We start from the raw sequence: 23532 nt of genomic DNA, 5'->3' as shown, positions 1-23532 counted from the left end.
TATGAAGCAGAGCAGGAGCGAGTGTTGTGGAGCTGAATGAGGAGCTGGAGGATTGATCAACACACGCCTCACGAGCAGCGGGACTTTTATTATGACACAGTCGCCGGCGCTGCTTCCGCTTTTCCGGTCATGAGTATGAGGTAACGCAGCTCTGTTTATCATATTAGATACATTTGAGTGTGTTGAAAATTATGTTATAATGTTACTCTGTGCGTTCGCTCGGCGGCTGCTGTGAGACACTGTTACACACTGCAGTAAGATAGATCGATTTTACAATATCATATTAAATGCTGGATGGCTTGTGTTGATAAATGGTATGCAATTAATTTTAAAACATATTATATGATGGAGAAAATGCTGTATTACTGTTACTAAAAATAAAGCTGCATCTGATTATGCTATGTTAGCTACTTCACAAAATAATGTTTTTCTCTGAGGCGTGGTAAAGCATGGTACTCGCAAAAAATCAAGAAAATTAGATTTAAACAATAAGACTAAATGTGTTGAGCTATATAATAATAATTAGTTTTCTTTTTATATATATCAAAACAAGTTGTTCCCTTGTCTATTAAAACATGTAAAGTTTAAAGCGTCTTTGGTGTTTCCATGGTTTCTACAAGATAAACCGGAAACCGAGGGTAACGCGGGTATGACGCAATTGACAGGCGACTCCTCACACGTCCCGGAGCCTTGGTTAAAATTGCAATTTTCTCTCGATTTACAAATAGTTGGAAACATTTGGGATATTGTAAGTGCTCAAGTGAACAAAATATATAACACTGGCCTAGTGGTTTTTGGATATTTTACTGCAAAAATATTACATATTGCACCTTTAACTTCAAAAACATACCGACACACAGTTCACTGCAGTTTCAACACACTCTCTGGCACTATTTCACGTTTTGGCCAATTGGTGACAAATTCATATGAACTGATACAGTTCGATACGATCTGCTTACTCCCTACTGACGGTTAGGGGTGAGGCTATGGGTGGACCATCTTGCTTACTTTTTTTTTTTTTTTTTAAATCGTGCATTTTCACATAAATCAAATCGTACAAATTTATATGAAATTGTCACCTCATGAAATAGTGATGTTTTCTCATGAGATTGGGTTGGAAGTTTCCAGCTGAAATGAACACTAGTGGCAGTAAAACACCAACAACTTTTATTCCTTTTCACACAAATAAATCATGATTTCAGGGGCAGATGATTGATTAATAAAGGCTTATTTTCGCATGTTTCCTTGCACAATACAATGCTATGACCTCAAAACAATTTTACCATAGTGTTAATACATTTTGATGTTTGCATCACATAACCAGCTCAATTTGTATGTCTTTTCTGACATAGTAAACATATGAGTATGAGTCACGATAAAAGAAATGTTAACACTATGTTCAGGTGTAGTGAATGTAGTACATTATTCATAACACGATTTCCGAACTGCAGTGATACAACAGGCAACGTAATGCAGTGTTTACAGATTCATATTCATGTTTCAGACAAAACTGAATGTGCTTTTGGTGACACTCAGTTCACTTTGAAAGCATTGTGAAACAATTTAAAGAAATGTTACCACAGGCATGTTTTTTTCCAGTGGATATTTACATATTTTAATGATAAGAAAATATAAGCAGTTTTTGCCCATGCAAAACTCATCGGTGCAATACTACAGCATTGTGGGTGGTTGCCAGAGTGTTGCTAAGGTGTTCTGTAGGGTTTTTAGCAAGTTGCCAGGATGTCCAAATCAAGAGCCCACCCACAAGTCTCCATGACATTCTTGTCAATAGTTCGGGTCCTCCTTCAGTGAAATTATGGGATATTTTTGGGCGTTTTTTTTTTCATCCACAGATTCTACACCAAGTCCATATAGGACACATTCATTCTAATCTTGAATACTATTTAGGATGGATTGCATGTGAACTGGGATGTCTCTTATTCATATTCACTTTCTGTATGGCTTTTCTCTAAAGATTAGCTTGGCAAGAGAATCAGGCTTAGGATGTAAATCAGGAAGGGCTAAACGTGTGTCAGCCTTTCGGACACAGGATTGCTCACAAAGCTTTTCATTAGAGGCATGGCCAGCCATACTTCTTCCAGATTAAACGCTGTCTCATAGACAGTAATTTTCTCTGCCTGGCCCTCCTGCTGAAAAAAATCACCCAGCTGACAAGGTAAGAACAGCTCTGCTTTCAAATTACACAGTCAGGAGGACCAGACACAGACTTAGCGGTAGATATTTATGTAACTCTTATTGTTATCACCAAAAAATGCAGTATTAAAATAATCAGTCTAAACTTGATGATGATTTCATATCAGTAAAACTTACTGACACACAACTCAAAGACTGTTTGTGCTATGGATGTGACTGTCTGATTGTGACTGCCTGGTGTCTGGGTTTCCATCCAAATGTGAAGCAAATGTTTTCCAAGTTTTTCAAAAAAAAGAAAAGAAAAAAAGCTAATTAGGTGCATTTTCATCAAGCTGTTAGAGCGTATGACATGGTATTGGTAACCTAGTAACCAACAGTAAATAAAACACAAGAGCGTTCACGAGGGGTTTGCCTAAACATTTATGTGTTAAGCCCAAAAAACCCATGACACTTCAGTACAAAAGTGCGCATACCCCTCTCCATGGCAAGCCCGGAGGGGAAAATGCATTGCACACACACATACAGTTGCAAGAAAAAGTATGTGAACCACTTGCAGAATCTGTGAAAATGTGAATAATTTTAATAAAATAAGAGAGATCATACAAAATGCATTTTATTTTTTATTTAGTACTGTCCTGAGTAAGATATTTTACATAAAAGATGTTTGCATTTAGTTCACAAGACAAAACAATAGCTGAATTTATTAAAATAACCCCATTCATAAGTATGTGAACCATTGATTCTCAATACTGTGTGTGGTTACCTGATGATCACGACTGTTTTTTTTGTTTTGTGATGGTTGTTCATGAGTCTCTTGTTTGTCCTGAGCAGTTAAACTGAGCTCTGTTCTTCAGAAAAATCCTCCAGCTCCTGCAGATTCATCAGTTTTCAAGCATTTTTGCATATTTTAACCCTTTCCAGCAGTGACTGTATGATTTTTAGATTCATCTTTTCACACTGAGGGCAACTGAGGGACTCAAACACAACTATTAAAAAAGGTTCAAACATTCACTGATGCTCCAGAAGAAACACGATGCATTAAAAGTCGGGGGGTGAAAACTTTTGAACAGGATGAAGATGTCAAAATTTTTCTTATTTTGTTTAAATATCATTGTTTTTCATTTAGTACTGCCCTTCGGAACCAACAGAAGGTACTTGCGTATTTCCCGGAAGAAAAATTAAGTACAATTTACCTTGATATTTGAATTCAAAAGTTTTCACCCCTTGGCTCTTAATGCATCGTGTTTCCTTCTGAAGCAGGACAGTACTAAATAAAAAATAACATGCATTTTGAATATTCTCTTATTTTATTAAAATTATTCACATTTTCACAGATTCTGCAAGTGGTTCACATACTTTTTCTTGCAACTGTATATGATGAGCGCCAGTACTGTACATCCAGAATTAATGTATCATAACAGAAACAAACATTAAGTTTTCTGTTACAGCACCATCAATGGAAACAGCCGATTACGATTAATCACGTGGGTTTAGTGTTCGCTATGTCAGAATTTATTCGGCAGATGCGTTTCCATCTCCCATTATTCACATTAACTCTTTTTTGCACAAGTCAAAAACCACCTCAAGCTAGCGTAAAAACTTTTTTGCGAATTAAAGGATTAGTCCACTTTTAAATACACTTTTCCTGATAAATTTACTCACCCCCATGTCATCCAAGATGTTCATGTCTTTCTTTCGTCAGTCGAAAATAAATAAGGGTTTTTGAGGAAAACATTCCAGGACTTTTCTCCTTACAGTGGATTTCAATGGCTACCAACAGATTGAAGGTCAAAATTACAGTTTTGTCAGTTACTTACAGAACGAACGCAGCGCCAGTTTAGTTTTTTTCCGTAACTTGAATAGGGAAGGCATAGGACATTCAGCGTAAGCGTTATGAAGAATGCGGAAGCGGAAAGTACGTTCATGGCGATATTTTGTTTATAAAGCATAAACGGTTGTATTTTTTTCGAAAATGACAGTGACTTAAGAAAATTTACAGGCCAAAACATTTTTTTTTACCGGCCATGAAATTGTTTTTGCAAAAACAGGCAATTATGACACCAAATTTATAGGTACCATTGAAAATTCACAATTTTCAGTTACAGAAATTGAATAAAGTAGTCTAATCAAATGAAAATAATGAATCATAATGAAGTTATAAAAGTTAATCAGTCAAGAGCAGTGAGTAACATTCAAAACGCAGACAGCAGCGTTATATTAGGCTGCTGTCACTTTAAGACTGAATGTACGGATCCAATATACTGATATGGGTAACACTTTATTTTTGATGTGACATAGTTACCCGTTACTACATGTACTTACTATAGTAATAACAGTAAATTATGCATAATTACAAATAACTAATCTTAAACAAAACCCTAACCATAACTATATAGTAAGAACATGTAGTTAATTAATATTCGCGTGCTGTCTGAGCTGCGGCTTTCTGGGTGCGGGCTTCGGATGTTTAAACTTCCCATGTGAGTAATGAATTGAGTTTCCTTTCGCATCTTATTGGGCTTGAATATTTAAATTGGCAAGGCTTAAACTTTCGTTATGATCCAGCAGTGGCCCGTCAACTGTCCCGAATGTCGTTCACGTTTGTTCATGTACTCACAACATTGTATTGTTAGAATTCATAAAACTGTTACTGGCCAACTGGCGATTGACAACGTTTCGTATTCTCACCAATGCCAATTTTTACTGGCCCTAAAATGTAACAGTCAAGTAGGCCTATATTCACAATAATTTATTCCAAATGGCACAATGCAGTACCAAAGTAGTCCAAAACCTTTGTATTCTTGAGGTGGCAAATTTAAAAAATTTTAAATGAATGTGGGATTTCACTGTTGCTACTGAGGTTGACTTTTCTGTTCTTCTGTTCTGTTCACTCCAGACAATCATGGATTCTGAACATTTGGATTACAGCGCAAGATTTAAATTGATTGTGTTTAGGATCTTTTTAATGGTGCGTTATTCTTATTCACAGCGTGCATATCCAGAAAACTGCTGTCTTACGGGAAACAAAATAAATATTACATAAGATTTTAAGTTTAAAGATTTTAAAATGTAGTTTTAAAGAGTAATGAACTGTATTTTAATGTTTCCTGGGGTGCACTTATAATGTTAATATGATTTTTACATAAAAAATTATCATAATTTAGAAAAAAAAAGGCATTTTTCCTACCCTGATTTTAGCCCTCTGATTTGAAATCTCTGTTTTAAGGGGCGTGTCTGCTGTGAGACTTTTTGCATATGGAAATAGCTAAGTATTACATGTGGAATTCTTTAGAAAACTTTTAGCATGTTTTACTATTACAGTTCTCAAGGTTTACTAATTGTGAAAAGTGTTGATTATAGCATTATATTGAGATCGTGACATGAAAGGTTGCAGTGATGAGCATGTAGCTGATCACAGACATGTTGAGTGCATGAATGCAGTGATCTTGTCATTTTAACTCGATTTCTACACAATAACGAATGCTTTCATCGTCACTAACAGTGCAAACACGGTGTACATAAGTGATCTATTGATTTTAACGGGAGTTTTGGCACGAGTCTAGAACTCTGATAACCTCACGATGTTTGATTGACAGCTCCAGCGACTATAAAGGGAGCGTTCTTTGATCACTTCCTATATATATAATTTAATCATCGTTTAAATAACAGATTATTTTCATCCTATTAAGAGAAACAATGTGAAGTTGACCATTTAGTCACTGGTTTGATTTACTGACAATAAACGATTTTGAGACAAAAACATCTGACTGTAAGCCTACATTAATCATCACATATCCGAAATCACTGGTGATTTTGGTTAGACGTACATAATCTGTATATATCAAACGATCTGTAACAAAGCAATAGTGACACAGTAAAAACTTTTTTACTCACATAAGTGTGTTGTGCCGTTCCTGTCGGATCCAATATAGAAGGCACAGCATTGTTTTTTTCATTTCCGGCTTTCAGCAAATCCAATGCAGCTACTTTTTTCCACAACCTGGCACTGCACAACATTTTGCACTCTTCAAAGGCATGTTTATCGCTTAGTTGCTCGATCCAGTGTTAGCGTCACGTCTGTTATTTACCTACTACTACTCGTCTTGCTCGAATCAGTGGGCGGGGCTACTGAACTTTAGGGTTTGTGATGTCACCAACCCAGGAAGAAGCTCATTGTAGTCCCTACCAGCCATTTGTTTAAAAAGCAATTTCTGTAAAAGAAAACATCTCCTTTGCATTGCGCGTCGTAACTTTGCAGATGTTGTTTATGATCAAACAGCAACATTACACACTGACTATAGTTAAAAAAGTCAAATCATAATCAACCACCCCTTTAAAATAGTTAGACTAATACCTCAAATCATAGCTTATTGATGCTGTTAAGATCAGACTTTTTTTGCCTGGTGGATGGTAAGATCTTTTGATTATAGGACCACCTAGAAACTACCTAGAACAACCTAGCAACGACCTAGCAATGTGGTAAATACCTCACAAAACCCTAGCAATGCTCTGTAAACCAGCCAAAATGTCCTAGGAGTGAGTTTGCATTTGCATCATTCAAATGCGTAAAAATCTTGTGTTTAAATACAATTTTAAAAATATGTTTTTAAACTTTTTTTCCTTGCTTTTTTTTTTTTTTAACCATAATCACATTGTGTGTTGTGTGAAGGGCCAAATATAGATATTTTTTAAACAAAGACTTGAAGGTCCATGACATGACTTATGAGGTCCAGTATAAGACAATCATTAGCCTTACACAGTAAAACCTTTACAAATGAAGTGCTGTGGCTGAGCAATTCACTAAGAGAAAGTGAAAATTTCAACTAATTACCTCAGCTGTCTTTAATAATCCACTGCTTTACCTTTTGTTTCTCTTTCCAGGGGGAATAAAAAGCCCATAATGTGGGCTTTTAAAAGAGACAATTTAGCTGTCACATGTGTTCACCAGTCACATCAACTAGTCAATTATGAACCATCAATCATTTTAAAAGAACACAATCACTGTCTGCTTTTAGTGGAAAGAAACACACATATACAGCGACCTCAAAAAATATTTCGCCACATAAGCCACACTTAAAATGTTTGAATGTCATTGCAATATTTTATAAAATATCAAACCGAGTGACATTCATTTAAAAGAAGACAAATTCACAAGCATGCCTTTCAAAGCAAAACTTTCACAAAAAGTCATTTGTTAGCTTTAAACCATTTAAGGCCTTTAAATGATCAACATGATCAAAACTTTGCTGTTGTACACAATCTACTACATGCCTTCTGTCATCTGTTTGATAGTTTATACTTTTTTAGCAAATAAACACCCTTTAGTATAATTGTAAAAAAATCCATTTTCAGGTTGTGGTTCACGTGACTTTTTGCTGTGAAATATTCACTGGTTTTTAGAAAGTGAACCTAAGAATAATTGTTATATTGTTAGTAATATTTCAAGATGAACACATATTGGACTGAAGCAACTTATTCAATGTGAGTATCAAATATGATACATCAGGCTTTCAAGAAATGTTTATCTGTGCAATAATCATTTTGCATTTTGCATCCCACAATTAAAACTAGAGAACATAAAATATATTATTAAGAGATAAAGAGTGACAAGCTGATATTTATATGCATTATACACAAGTTTGCTATTCTGTTATAAAGATCTCATACTATGTGAGCCATAAAAGCTCATATAGTATTTACATATTTTGTCTAAAGTTTCAAAAAACTATTACACACACACATAACATTTATTTTCTTTTTTTCTTTCATATCTCAGGCTTTGCAGGGTTAAATGATAAAACAGGTCTTAGTTTCACTGTAAGAAGTCTGTAATTTTCTGCCAGGACTTCTTCTTTTAACCCTAAAACACAATGCACTGTGTAATTCAAAATACGGGTAAAAAAAAATCGATACAGATTCTATATGGAAAATTCCTTCATATTAACAGTACATTGGACCCTATTTTTAGTGACTTTTGCTGCATGATGTTTTGTCATTTAATGCAATGAAATTGATATATGTTTGGCATGAGTTTCCAAATACTTTTGGGGCCACTCTACATCTGAGTGCACAAAAACATAACATTTATGGTGAGATAATAATATTGAACATATCTCAACTTTTTGAGGAAATATAACTCAAAATGTCTTGTTTTAAATCTAGAAAAGGGAAATGTCAGGATTTTGGAGGGTGACCTGTCAGTTCAAGAAGGAATGCTTGTCACCTTCCATTGCCAAGCAATTGGCTGGTATCCGAACCCTTCAGTGTCCTGGCTGGTCAACGCCACCACTGTGGACAGAGGCGACTACAACACCAGCAGTCTTCAGGACCCCAGCGGCCTTTTCAACTCCAGCAGTGTGCTTCAGATAAAAGCAGAGGTGAGCACCGCAGTGGAGTGTTGGGCGTCTGTGTCTGCCGATCTAGCCCACGAAACCAGCAGAGTCAATCTGACTGTAGGTAAGAGTGATTGGATATTAATGAGCTCCTTCTGAAAATAAACTAATGTGCATTACTAGTTTGATCACTTTGTTTACTATGAGGACAGCTATGTCTTTCAGCTTCAAATTAAATTCTAAAACACAAAAAAAGATGCATGTGTCACACTTAATATTAGGTGTCTTTAACTACTATGTACTTACATAAAGTTATTTAGGTACAAAAAAGTTGGGACTTTCCAAAAAAGTTGGGACACTGTACAAATTGTGAATAAAAAAGGAATGCAATAATTTACAAATCTCATAAACTTATATTTTATTCACAATAGAATATAATAACATATCAAATGTTGAAAGTGAGACATTTTGAAATGTCATGCCAAATATTGGCTCATTTTGGGTTTCATGAGAGCTACACATTCAAAAAAAGTTGGGACAGGTAGTAATAAGAGGCCGGAAAAGTTAAATGTACATATAAGGAACAGCTGGAGGACCAATTTGCAACTTATTAGGTCAATTGGCATGATTGGGTATAAAAGAGCCTCTCAGGGTGGCACTCAGAAGTCAAGATGGGCAGAGGATCACCAATTCCCCCAATGCTGCGGCGAAAAATAGTGGAGCAATATCAGAAAGGAGTTTCTCAGAGAAAAATTGCAAAGAGTTTGAAGTTATCATCATCTACAGTGCATAATATCATCCAAAGATTCAGAGAATCTGGAACAATCTCTGTGCGTAAGGGTCAAGGCCGGAAAACCATACTGGATGCCGTGATCTTCGGGCCTTAGATGGCACTGCATCACATACAGGAATGCTACTGTAATGGAAATCACAACATGGGCTCAGGAATACTTCCAGAAAACATTGTCGGTGAACACAATCCACCGTGCCATTCGCCGTTGCCGGCTAAAACTCTATAGGTCAAAAAAGAAGCCATATCTAAACATGATCCAGAAGCGCAGGCGTTTTCTCTGGACCAAGGCTCATTTAAAATGGACTGTGGCAAAGTGGAAAACTGTTCTGTGGTCAGACGAATCAAAATTTGAAGTTCTTTTTGGAAAACTGGGACGCCATGTCATCCGGACTAAAGAGGACAAGGACAACCCAAGTTGTTATCAGCGCTCAGTTCAGAAGCCTGCATCTCTGATGGTATGGGGTTGCATGAGTGCGTGTGGTCATGGGCAGCTTACACATCTGGAAAGGCACCACCAATGCTGAAAGGTATATCCAAGTTCTAGAGCAACATATGCTCCCATCCAGACGTCGTCTCTTTCAGGGAAGACCTTGCAATTTCCAACATGACAATGCCAGACCACATACTGCATCAATCACAACATCATGGCTGCGTAGAAGAAGGATCCGGGTACTGAAATGGCCAGCCTGCAGTCCAGATCTTTCACCCATAGAAAACATTTGTGCATCATAAAGAGGAAGATGCGACAAAGAAGACCTAAGACAGTTGAGCAACTAGAAGTCTGTATTAGACAAGAATGGGACAACATTCCTATTCCTAAACTTGAGCAACTTGTCTCCTCAGTCCCCAGACGTTTGCAGACTGTTATAAAAAGAAGATGGGATGCCACACAGTGGTAAACATGGCCTTGTCCCAACTTTTTTGAGATGTGTTGATGTCATGAAATTTAAAATCATCTTATTTTTCCCTTAAAATTGATACATTTTCTCAGTTTAAACATTTGATATGTCATCTTTGTTGTATTCTGAATAAAATATTGAATTTTGAAACTTCCACATCATTGCATTCTGTTTTTATTCACAATTCGTACAGTGTCCCAACTTTTTTGGAATCTGGTTTATATGTAGGAAATGAACATTTATTAATATGTTTAATAAATGAGCATTTATTGATAAGTTTAATGAATAATAATTAAACAATAAACATTTATTAAATTGCTTATTAATAATTGTTCACCTTTTGATTATTATTGTTGCCTTTAGTAATTCTGTGTCTGATTTTTTTAATTTCCAGCCTATTTTGGGTTAATTTTAAGCCAGACATATAGTCATTTTTAAACAATAGTTGAGTTAAATAAAACTGCCCAGCATATTGGGCAAACATTTAACCCTACCACTGAGTTTGTCCATTTTCAACCCAACTTGGGTTGTTTTTAACCCTGCATTTTTTAGAGTGTATCAAATGATTATTTTGATTTAAATGTTAGTACATAGTAACTAAAGACAATATAAAGTGGGACCGATATATGATATTTCAATATTAAAATCATAAAAAATCTAAATAGTTTTGAAAAAGATTTCTTTTGTTTAGATATTTGTTTTTGCTTTGATTTAATTCAATCTCATTGTATAGATACTGCATGTGTTATATGATGGCGAACGTGATTTCACAATGTACATGTTCCTGCATCAACGTCTTTGGTGATCCTGGAACAACATCAGATTTAAGGGACAAGTTTACAGTTTTTGTCAAGTCTAGGGTTAGGTGCTTCTACATCAGTGTTATTCTTCTATCGTTTCTCTCTGATTTTAGGGATAGGTTAGGTTTAGGGTTAGAGATAGGGTTAGGGCATGTTTTTGGACAGGAATGTTGTTCCAGGGTCAATAAAATATGTTGATCCAGAAACACGACTCCTCCTCATGGCTACAAAAATACTGAATAAATGTGCCCATTTTTGTGCATATAAATGAAGTGGCCATTAATGTACAAATGTGTTTTGCAGTGGCACCGGAAACTACAGAGGACTACACAGTTGTGATCGCCGTGATAGTGTCGGTGTGTACGATCATTCTGCTGGCAGTGCTCATCCTCATCTTGTGCTATAGAAAAAAACTGACAAGTAAGCAAATCCAATTTATATTTCTCTTAAAAGTTCCTTTTAAAACTCTCCTGCAAGTTATTAAACCAATGAAGAGAGAAGTTTTTCAGTGCTTGCCATAAATTGGACCAAGAGCAAGGACACATTGTAGTAGGTTGAGCTGTCAGCAGTAAAGGGCAGTTTAAAGGCTTTAATGCATCATTCACCTGCCATGCAAACTGCTTACACATCATTTAGGAAAATGGATATACTGTTAAAGATGGAAGACCCATTAACAGTGTCATTGTTCAAAATGTTCTTTGTTTTTATCTTTTTTTACTCATTATTTGTTAAAGCACACATTATTAGTGGTTAAATTATAGAGCTATTCTAATAATACCTATGAAAAAAAAATGGAAATATATTACAGCACACTCTCTGTTCTTTAAAAATGCCATTCAGACTTTTTACAGCTCAATTTTGTACATGAGTTATTACATACTGACAGATTTCAACATGGGATTGTTTAAACATGTTTCACTACTAAAACATCCAATATGAATGTACTTGATAAAATAATGTTTTAAGAATATTATATTTTGTAGGATGTTATAACATTTATAGCATGATATTCAAGAAGAGTTTAAATCAAAACCATATTTTGACCTGTAAAATCCTTTGTTATATGCAATATATTATTTTTAATATATATTTTATTGTATTATACAGTGGGCAGTGAATGTCAAATGCAACTCTGGATTTACAGTCTCTTATCCTCTTGTTGCACCCGATACTAAGATGTCATAGTTACTATTCAGGCTTGCTAGTTGACTAGTACCGCCTGAGGCTAGAACCAGAAATATCAAGTTACATGTAGTACATATTTTATTCTTTTTTTCTTTTACAGAATTGAGCTCTGAAAATAAAGTCAGGTAAGACTTGTAAGAGAGGTAAGAGTTGTTTTTGTAGATCACACCTGTTTTGAGACTTTTCTCTTCTGAATGGAAAAAAAATGATCCATAAGTGACAGAAGTCTTAATCTTTCTGAACACTGCATATCATCTACTTTACCCAGTTATAAAATGCTAACACTAACAAGGTACAGGCATAATGTACAAAGACAATCATATCACACACAGGGCTTTACATTAACACCCGCTAGATGCAGGTGGATTTCAGTGGTGGAGTGTAACACGGTCACTCCTACTAGCCACTTTGGGGGGTTGAATTTTATATATAATATACATTTTTCAAATTGTAGTCTTTTAAAAAGGCATCTGAAATAATGAACTACACCGATCAGCAAGTGAACATTTTGTCCTCAAAGTTGATGTGTTAGAAGCAGGAAAAATGGTCCAAATTGCCAAATTGGGCCAAATTGTGATGGCTTGACGACTGGGTCAGAGCATCTCCAAAACTGCAGCTCTTGTGGGGTGTTCCCGGTCTGCAGTGGTCAGTATCTATCAAAAGTGCTCCAAGGAAGGAACAGTGGAGAACCGGCGACAGGGTCATGTGCGGCCAAGGTGGGGAGCGAAGGCTGGCCCGTGTGGTCCGATCCAACAGACGAGCTACTGTAGCTCAAATTGCTCAAGAAGTTAATGCTGGTTCTGATAGAAAGGTGTCAGAATACACAGTGCATCAGTTTGTTGCGTATGGAGCTGCATAGCTGCAGACCAGTCAGGGTGTCCATGCTGACCCCTGTCCACCACCGAAAGAGCCAACAGTGGACACGTGAGCATCAGAACTGGACCACGGACCAATGGAGGAAGGTGGTCTGGTCTGATGAATCACGTTTTCTTTTACATCACGTGGATGGCCGGGTGCGTGTGCATCTCTTACCTGGGGAACACATGGCACCAGGATGCACTATGGGAAGATGGGAAGAAGGCAAACCGGCAGAGGCAGTGTGGTGCTTTGGGCAATGTTCTGCTGGGAAACCTTGGGTTCTGCCATCCATGTGGATGTTACTTTGACATATATCACTTACCTAAGCATTGTTGAGACCATGTACATCCTTTCATGGAAACGGTATTCCCTGGTGTCTGTGGACTCTTTCAGCAGGATAATGCTCCTGACACAAAGCAAAAATGGTTCAGGAATGGTTTGAGGAGCACAACAATGAGTTTGAGGTGTTGATTTGGCCTCCAAATTCCCCAGATCTCAATTCATTGGAGCATCTTTGGAATGTGCTGAACAAGCAAGTCCGATCCATGGAGGCTCCACTTCGCAACTTACAGGACTTGAAGGATCTGCTGCTAATATCTTGGTGTCAGATACCACAGCACACCTTCCGGGCTCTAGAGGAGTCCATGCCTCGACGGGTCAGGGCTGCTTTGGCCACAAAAGGGTGACCAACACAATAATAGGAAGGTGGTCATAATGTTATGCCTGATTGGTGTAAGTGCAATGTAGTGTTGTCAAAAATATCAATGCATATTGACACTGAAATATCTTAAATGCTTCCAATACTCCTTTTCCACAGAATAGACACACGATACCACCTGTTCTTTTGCTCCCTCTCTCTCATCAACAGCGAGTTGACACACAAACCCTCCTCCTCTCACTTACAGGGCTTGAATTTCGGCATGGGATTGCGCATATCGCGCATTATTTTATTCATTTCCGCAGATTTTGTGCTCACACCCAATGTGTGCGTACATAAAGTCGCTGCTTATTGCACTTAAACAGTCAAACATACACAAAATAATGTCAAAATGTCGGTCATGGCAGGTATTCACGTATTCAGTCAGTTATGTTTTAAGTGAACATAAACAGTTGAGAAAAAAATGAATGTGTAACAGTATAATGGTGCGTCAGGTCTTAAAGTGACAGCAGCCTAATTTACCTGCTGCCAAATTATGCGATAATATAAAAAAAATCTATATGGCAGTTTTTCCCATGGTATCGATGTCAAAATTGTGGTCAGTGAAAATGCTGAGTGGCTAGTAACTTTGGAAAACCACTAGTCACAGTGGCTGCTGAGCAAAAAAGTTAATGTCAAGCCCCTACTCTAGCGTTTCATTCTGAACAAAATAGCCACTGACTCTTATGTGTTTACGGTCTGGTGTTGTTAAAGACGAGGTGTTCACGGACGTCCACAGCAAATGGGTTTTTATTGACACAATGTAGAGAGACAACATCCAAACACATAGTATAACATTTAGAACAGACAAGGAGTAAAGGGAGTGAGTCCATATATAAAGGGAGTTCTGACGAGGGAGTCCAGGTGATGATGATCAGTGAAGATGGGGAGATGACGAGGGAAGTGAGTGCAGGTGTGGAGAACAGGAGGATCATGGGAAATGGAGTTCAGGAAGACAAGGGATCTGTGACATTATGTTGTATTGAGAAAAAAAAACTGTTTATTGCATTTGTCTTTCCAGCTCCTCTTCATGGACTGTCAATTTAAGCAGTGAGAGGAGGTGCGTTGCTGATGAAACCAGAGGAAACGTGAACCCAGGATACAACGCTGAAGACGTAACAAGTACTAGCACCAAAATACAGAATCAACAGAACACCCTGATGTGTTAAACAAAATTATACAGGGATAATTTCTGCTTTATTTAATATATTTTCACAGAAATTAAACAAAAAGGCAACACACTTTATGGGATATCAAATATACACTAACAAAAAGCTTTTGCTACAATAATGGATTTTTGGACTATATTTTGTGCAGCTTTGCTTCTTGTGTAAATATATCCTGTTTTATAGAAATAGGTCAAATGGTTCTAATGATTCAGGGTTATTATAGTTAGTGCCTCTCTTATGCTTTTTCAGATATTACCTTTCATGTAGTGTAATATAGCTGTTTGTGAATGTAGAAGGTCTGTAAAGTTTAAAGGATCAGATAAATGCAGAGTTATTGTCTCCCAGTCCCAGAAAAAAAGAACCGATTCTGAACTGCCTGAAACGAGTCATCAGTAATTCCAGTCTTACTTCCTGCTTGAATATAAATAGGTTTGTAACAAATTTGCTTAATGCCAGCCATGTCTACTTTGACCCTCAAACACTGTAGGTGTAGCTGAGACTAGAAGAGATTGATTCATGTTGTTAGCATGTCGAGAAGACACTGTTTTCTGTGCTGTGAAACAAATTCACTTTACATGCACTTTCAAAGGATGAGGACTCATGCTGGAATTGATACAGTAAAACTGATGCCATCATTAGTGTTCGTATCACTGTGTGTCAAGTGCTGAGGAAGATCCAGAGCTGAAATTCAGATATAGTAATGCACGTTTGGATTCTGACCAATCACAACACACTGGGTCATCTGACCGGGGTTTAGAGAGACAGAATCCTTGATCAAACCATTTCAGACACTGTGAAAAGTGTCAAAGAGCTGATGCTGCAAAATATTATGAGAAAATTAGTGTTTTTTGACCTGGTTGCATGAAAACCTGTTGTAGGAGACAACAAAACAAAATTAGGAACCTTTAAAATAGCATATTAGGGGCATTTTAACTAAACTTTAACTAAAGCTGTAAAAACATTTTCATTACTTTAAATTAAATACATTTTTACTGAAATAAAATAACAATATATTTAGTCAGGTTTCCACTTAAAACTACGGAAGAGGATTAGGGCCAAGCAATAATAAAAAAATAAAAGCATCTCGAGATTAAGGTTGTTAAATTTCGAGAAAAAAGTTGAAATAAAATGTTGAGAATAAACTCGTTAAATTACGAGAAAAAACTCGTTAAATTTCGAGAAAAAGGTTGAGATAAAATGTTGAGAATAAAGTCATTAAATTATGAGAAAAACTTGTTAAATTACGAGAAAAAGGTTGAGATACAATGTTGAGAATAAAGTCGTTAAATTACGAGAAAAAACTTGTTAAATTACGAGAAAAAACTTGTTAAATTACGAGAAAAAGGTCGAGATAAAATGTTGAGAATAAACTCATTAAATTACGAGAAAAAACTCGTTAAATTTCGAGAAAAAAGTCGAGATAAAATGTTGAGAATAAACTCGTTAAATTTCGAGAAAAAAGTTGTTACATTTCGAGAAAAAAGTCGAGATAAAATGTTGAGAATAAACTCGTTAAATTACAAGAAAAAAACGTGTTAAATTACGAGAAAACGGTCGAGATAAAATGTTGAGAATAAAGTCATTAAATTACGAGAAAAAACTCGTTAAATTTCGAGAAAAAAGTCGAGATAAAATGTTGAGAATAAACTCGTTAAATTTCGAGAAAAAAGTTGTTACATTTCGAGAGAAAAGTCGAGATAAAATGTTGAGAATAAACTCGTTAAATCACAAGAAAAAACTCGTTAAATTTCGAGAAAAAGGTCGAGATAAAATGTTGAGAATAAAGTCGTTAAATCACAAGAAAAAACTTGTTAAATTTCGAGAAAAAGGTCGAGATAAAATGTTGAGAATAAAGTCATTAAATTACGAGAAAAACTTGTTAAATTACGAGAAAAAGGTCGAGATACAATGTTGAGAATAAAGTCGTTAAATTACGAGAAAAAACTTGTTAAATTACGAGAAAAAACTTGTTAAATTACGAGAAAAAGGTCGAGATAAAATGTTGAGAATGAACTCCTTAAATTACGAGAAAAAACTCGTTAAATTTTGAGAAAAAAGTCGAGATAAAATGTTGAGAATAAACTCGTTAAATTCACAAGAAAAAACTCGTTAAATTTCGAGAAAAAGGTCGAGATAAAATGTTGAGAATAAACTCATTAAATTACGAGAAAAAACTCGTTAAATTTCGAGAAAAAAGTCGAGATAAAATGTTGAGAATAAACTCGTTAAATTACAAGAAAAAAACTTGTTAAATTACGAGAAAACGGTCGAGATAAAATGTTGAGAATAAAGTCATTAAATTACGAGAAAAAACTCGTTACATTTCGAGAAAAAAGTCGAGATAAAATGTTGAGAATAAACTCGTTAAATTTCGAGAAAAAAGTTGTTACATTTCGAGAAAAAAGTCGAGATAAAATGTTGAGAATAAACTCGTTAAATTACAAGAAAAAAACTTGTTAAATTACGAGAAAACGGTCGAGATAAAATGTTGAGAATAAAGTCGTTAAATTACGAGAAAAAACTTGTTAAATTACGAGAAAAAACTTGTTAAATTACGAGAAAAAGGTCGAGATAAAATGTTGAGAATGAACTCCTTAAATTACGAGAAAAAACTCGTTAAATTTTGAGAAAAAGTCGAGATAAAATGTTGAGAATAAAGTCATTAAATTATGAGAAAAAACTCGTTAAATTTTGAGAAAAAAGTTGTTAAATTACGAGAAAAAAGTCGAGATAAAATGTTGAGAATAAAGTCATTAAATTACGAGAAAAAACTCGTTAAATTTTGAGAAAAAAGTCGAGATAAAATGTTGAGAATAAACTCATTAAATTACGAGAAAAAACTCGTTAAATTTCGAGAAAAAGGTCGAGATAAAATGTTGAGAATAAACTCATTAAATTACGAGAAAAAACTCGTTAAATTACGAGAAAAAACGGTCGAGATAAAATGTTGAGAATAAAGTCATTAAATTACGAGAAAAAACTCGTTACATTTCGAAAAAAGTTAAATTTCGAAAAGTCGAGATAAAATGTTGAGAATAAAGTCATTAAATTACGAGAAAAAACTCGTTACATTTCGAGAAAAAAGTCGAGATAAAATGTTGAGAATAAACTCGTTAAATTTCGAGAAAAAAGTTGTTACATTTCGAGAAAAAAGTCGAGATAAAATGTTGAGAATAAACTCGTTAAATTACAAGAAAAAAACTTGTTAAATTACGAGAAAACGGTCGAGATAAAATGTTGAGAATAAAGTCGTTAAATTACGAGAAAAAACTTGTTAAATTACGAGAAAAAACTTGTTAAATTACGAGAAAAAGGTCGAGATAAAATGTTGAGAATAAACTCATTAAATTACGAGAAAAAACTCGTTAAATTTTGAGAAAAAAGTCGAGATAAAATGTTGAGAATAAAGTCATTAAATTACAAGAAAAAAACTTGTTAAATTACGAGAAAACAGTCGAGATAAAATGTTGAGAATAAAGTCATTAAATCACAAGAAAAAACTCGTTAAATTTCGAGAAAAAGGACGAGATAAAATGTTGAGAATAAACTCATTAAATTACGAGAAAAAACTTGTTAAATTACGAGAACAAATTTGTTAAATTACGAATTTGTTCTCATAATTTAACAACTTTTTTCTTCGAAATTTAACGACTTAAATCTTGAGATGGTTTCATTTTTTTTTATTATTGCTTGGCCCTAATCCTCTTCCGTATAAAACAAGTGTAAAAATGCCAGCGAAAAAAAAGAAAGTACACTTTTTTTTCCTCCTATTCTTAAAAGATTTCTTAAAAAGACCACAAAACAAGCCTCACTTGTTTTACATCTTAATATGTAAATATATCTTGCTTTAGATATTTTACTGGATAAGAGACAAGCATACATAATATGATGTTTGTATATTTGTCCCGCAGTAAGAGCTCACTGGACAGTGTAAGCTCTGTCTGTAAGATTTTAGGCAGTGTAAAGTCACAAACAACTGCTCTTCACCCGCAGGTTCAGGACACAGTGACCTCAGGAATAGAGCTGACAGCACGATACACATCATCAGCCCTCCACGGGTAAGAGGAGAGAGAATTACTGCCTCTGCATTATTCACAACTAGTGATGGGTTTTCTGACACCTCAGTGTAAAGTCTTCTGCCCCACACCTTGGGAAAACGCTGATCTCTCTATTACTGTGTGGAGGAATATTCAGTCAAACATTTAAACACTGTGTAAATGCTTTATGTCATCCTTTTTTATTTTTGAAAATGGCCTTTTACTTCCTGTAATTGTACTGTGGTGGCTACAGCAATGAGCTTCACCTCCATAACCCATTATGTTTAAATAATTCATAATGCAAAGCTTTCCTGATTAATGCTAATTTGATGCTGGGTCATTTTCAATCTTTTAATGTTTAAGCATTTTATTTGAAATGGTTACTGTTGAATAGGGTTGCAAAATTCCGAGAATTTTCAAAGCTGGAAACTTTCCATGGAAATTAACAGTAAAATATGGGAATTAACGAGAATTAATGGGAATAAACAGAGAATTTGCAAAATTGCAGGTTAGCCCATAACAGGGTACTTTAATGTAGTTGAAAAAAAACATCGTACAGCATAATTTTGGTTAAAACAACCAGATTTAATGCAATTTCAGTTGAATTTTTACCCTGCATATTCCTCAATCACATTCACACAGCACACTACTGACTGCAGGGCTATTGAGGACACACCCCCTGCATGCACTGTGCATTCCCCCAGTCCAAAAATACAGAAAAAAACGGTAATATTGTAAAATATAACTACAATTTAAAATAATGGTTTTCTATTTTACTATACATTAAAATATAATTTATTTCTGTGATGCAAAGCTGAATTTTCAGCATCATTTCTCTAGTCTTCAGTGTCACATGATACTTCAGAAATCATTCTAATATGCTAATTTGATACTCAATTATCAATGTTGGAAACAGTTGTGCTGCTTAATATATATATATATATATATATATATATATATATATATATATATATATATATATATATATATATATTTATAACCTGTGATGCTTTTTTTCAGGATTCTTTGATGAATACAAATTTAAAGAACAGCATTAATTTAAAATAGAAATATACACTACCATTCAAAATTGTGGGGTCAACAATTTTTTAATACTTTTATTCAGCAACTGAATTTGAAATTGATAAAAAAAAGTGATATTAAAGTGATATTGTTAGAAAATATTTCTATTTTGAATAACTTCTGTTCTTTTTAACTTTTTATTAATCAGTAAATCCTGAAAATAGTGTTACAGGTTCCAAAAAATATTAAGCAGCACAACTGTTTCCAACATTGATAATAACTGAGTATCAAATCAGCATATTAGAATGATTTCTGAAGCATCATGTGACACTGAAATAAATAACACATAACAATTGCTGCAATAAAAATATATTTATTTTACATATTTTCTAAATTAAAATTAATTGAATGTGAAAAAGAAATAACTGTTATTTCATGTTATGACCAAACAAAATGTTTATATTTGTTTGTATATGATACATTTTATATAAATATTATACATTTATATAAATTTCCAATGAATTCCCATAAAATCTCATAAACTCCCATAAATTCCTGTTAAGTTTCCAAATTGGAATTTTTCCAAAATTCCCCAGGTTAAGTTCCCGTGGAAAGTTTCCGGAAATTTACCGGAAACTTTCCGTCCCTTTGCAACTCTACTGTTGAACTCTTAAAAAATCATATTTTCTCACCTCAGGCTGAAACTACTAAGGCCATAACAATCATAGACATTGGGGGACCACAATCTCAGATGATAAATTTCAATAAATGCAAAATTTTGGTAGAATTAAATTTTTAAAAACTTCTTATGAATGGGAACTTAAGAATGGGTCGATATTCCAGTTTAAACCAGCGTTTAAAAGTATAAACTTTTATTTAAAGTCCAATTAAAACTCATCTTTGATCACCAAAATGACAAAGTTTTTTCTTGTGAAAAATTTCTTCATGCCTTAAAATAGCTTTAATGTAACTCATTTAATATATGATCCATGAATATGCAAATTAGCCCCGCCTCCACTCGCTTATGCAAGCTCAGAGATCCACTCGGTCAACTTACTGAGGTGAACAGTCATGGTTAATGATATGCTGAAGCCTGCACGTTGACGTGATTGGTTACAAGGTAGTTTGTGACGTTATAGAAACACCAACGATTTCAAACCGTGTTTTTGAAACTGTCTTTGCAGTTTTAAAGAGAAAATATGATGAATTTGCACATGGTTTGTCTTAAAGCATATTAAAAACACCACACAGACATATAAATAACATCAAAAAATGTATTTTGGAATAGTAAAAAAACGCTCATTCATCAAATATTGTTCCTCAACAGGTTCCTGATATTGTCATTTTCAGCTATCAAAATCAGAAAGAGGAAGATGTTTCGAACTTGTACTGCAAGGAAGCAAAGAAGACAGTCCGAAGGGTCACTACTGTTTGACCTCAGGGTCAACCCATTGCAAGCAAGGCTGTTTACATACTGCTGATTTGGACCAGCTTTCTGCTTAGAGAGAGAGAGCCACATATTCAATCTGGCATTACTCTACAACGGTCATATCTGCTGAAGATGAAGATTCACTGGCTGGCATGTCAAGAGGACTGGGACATGTGACATAATCATATGAGCCCTGCGGTGATGTCAACTGCATGCAAACATTGTCATACAGCCATTTTTTTTTACTTTAAAAAGCATTATGTATTTTTCAATCGGAATATTTTATAAATTATTTTTGTGGATCAATATTTTACACATCAGTATTGATAACGGTATTGCCATTTTTTTTGCCCGAAAAGAAAATAAGTGTTATCGTCCATATACTGTACTTCAAGTATTGATTGGTATACTGCGTAAAAACCTTGCGTATCCCCCCCAAAAAAAATTCTCAGATGGTTTAGGGTTCAAATTAGGAGAAATGTGCGATTTTCTTTCTCGTGTTTTTCTGGCTGTGCGTCAGTCATGGATGGCAACTCCTGAATAAATTAGGGTCACCCTCAGAAAGTCACACAAAGCTGTCGTGATATGAGAGGGCGATAACATAACCCTTTTGTTTTTGTTTGGGTCTCCAGACCAGTGTTATCTTTCCTAGACCTGCTTGTGTTACTGAGGTTTTCATTTGCCATTCACAAGTGGTGGATTGATGTCAGGGTCAAGCAGACTGTTTCTCTGGGGTGATTTACACAGGCCACTGTTTGTCTTTCAAAGACTTCTGCATCATTGCTTCTGAAGTCTGTTTCCCTTCTCTCTCCCGCTCTCTTCTTGTTTTGGCATTTCCCACAGAGGATGTCTTGATTGCCTCGCTCTGTTCTGAGAAAACGTTGTTGCAATGCAGTCTTTGAGACATGATAGATAATAAACGTGGTATTCTTCTACAAATTTTCATTGTTTCTGTAATCGTTCTGTAAAAGTGTCATTTGTTCCCTATGATGCATCCATTTGTAGAAAACATTTAAATCTTTTTAAAGGATTAAAATAATAAAAAAAAGACATTCATGATATCACATTTGATCCCATATACTAATATACAGTGAATGTTACAGAAGCACATTTCTGCTATATCTGGCACATGCAGCATTAGAAGCAGGCACTGGCTGCAATCATGTAAATGAAAGCATCTAATCATGAGCATAAATATTTATTCATGCATATTAGAGCCCAGCCACCACATAAAGGTTTTCGCCTCCAAACAATGATTCAGTCTTTATGTAATTGACCTCAGCTGAATGAACCCTTTTGGAATCAGTCACGGTACTTTGAAACAATTGCAGCCTACTTTGTGCAGCGCGATTCACTGCAAAGCTGATGAATAACTTAGCATGTCTTCTCTGTGATTGCAATGCAATCTACTCTAGTGCATCCTTACAACAGGGCATTTAAGTGCTTCCAAAGTCAGTTAGGTGCCACTGGATTAAGTGACTGGCCATCAAAGGGAATTGGAGACAGGAGCTCTTGACATGGTGCTGTTAGCATAATTAAGGCCAACCTAATTAGCAGATTTGTGCCTCTTAAAAACTGATGAGTAGGAAATGCAGAAAAGCCTTACAATTGAGATCTACAGCGTTCTCTTTTATGTGCAAACTCGGTGTGAGTGGGAGAAGTTCAGAGAATGGCCACCTTGTGAATTCAGGCTAACAGCAGAACACTTGAAGCCTTGTTTCGCTTCCCAAAGCGAACAGCCCTGTCTCACTAAATACACTTCAAGTAACCCAGAGTTTCATCACAGTGAATGCGTACCGACAAATCCAAACCAACAGTAACTTTGCTGGGGGACAAAAGTTCTTCCTTGAAGCTTGAGGTATCAAACTCAACACGTTTGCTCCAATTACTCATGCAGGCTCCAAAATGTACACTCAGCGTGTGACAAAAATAAAAATAGGCTTTGCCAACAAAAAAAAAAGTTCCTGGCTAGAGTTCCTGGAGGGCCAGTGTCCTGCAGAGTTCGGCTCCAACCTGTCCCAACGCACTGGTCTGGAAGTCTACTAGTAATCTTGAAGACCTTGAATAGCTGGTTCAGTTGTGTTTAATTAAAGGGGACATGTCATGAAAATCTGACTTTTTCCGTGTTTAAGTGCTATAATGGGGTCCCCGGTGCA

At 35.3% G+C, this 23532-nt stretch overlaps 1 protein-coding gene across 4 annotated transcripts in view; it reads left to right on the top strand.

Annotated features, from left to right (window-relative positions):
• Nucleotides 1–22428, top strand: part of igsf5b (immunoglobulin superfamily, member 5b) — a 41267-nt gene extending 18839 nt beyond the window's left edge. For 3 of the 4 annotated variants that reach the window (XM_048161161.1, XM_048161160.1, XM_048161162.1), the window contains 6 exons: nucleotides 8317–8610; nucleotides 11282–11398; nucleotides 12264–12288; nucleotides 14740–14840; nucleotides 18881–18945; nucleotides 21275–22315. In XM_048161161.1, the coding sequence (XP_048017118.1) occupies nucleotides 8317–8610; nucleotides 11282–11398; nucleotides 12264–12288; nucleotides 14740–14840; nucleotides 18881–18945; nucleotides 21275–21382 (710 nt within the window). In that variant the 3' untranslated portion in view covers nucleotides 21383–22315. Of the gene's footprint in view, nucleotides 1–8316; nucleotides 8611–11281; nucleotides 11399–12263; nucleotides 12289–14739; nucleotides 14841–18880; nucleotides 18946–21274 lie in introns of all 4 variants that reach the window. The other variant, XM_048161159.1, reaches the window with a different exon arrangement.
• The last annotated feature ends 1104 nt before the right edge of the window (nucleotides 22429–23532 follow it).

Source organism: Megalobrama amblycephala, linkage group LG16, assembly GCF_018812025.1.
Source record: "Megalobrama amblycephala isolate DHTTF-2021 linkage group LG16, ASM1881202v1, whole genome shotgun sequence".
NCBI classification, from domain to species: Eukaryota; Metazoa; Chordata; class Actinopteri; order Cypriniformes; family Xenocyprididae; genus Megalobrama; species Megalobrama amblycephala.
This window is presented reverse-complemented; position numbering and strand designations above follow the sequence as displayed.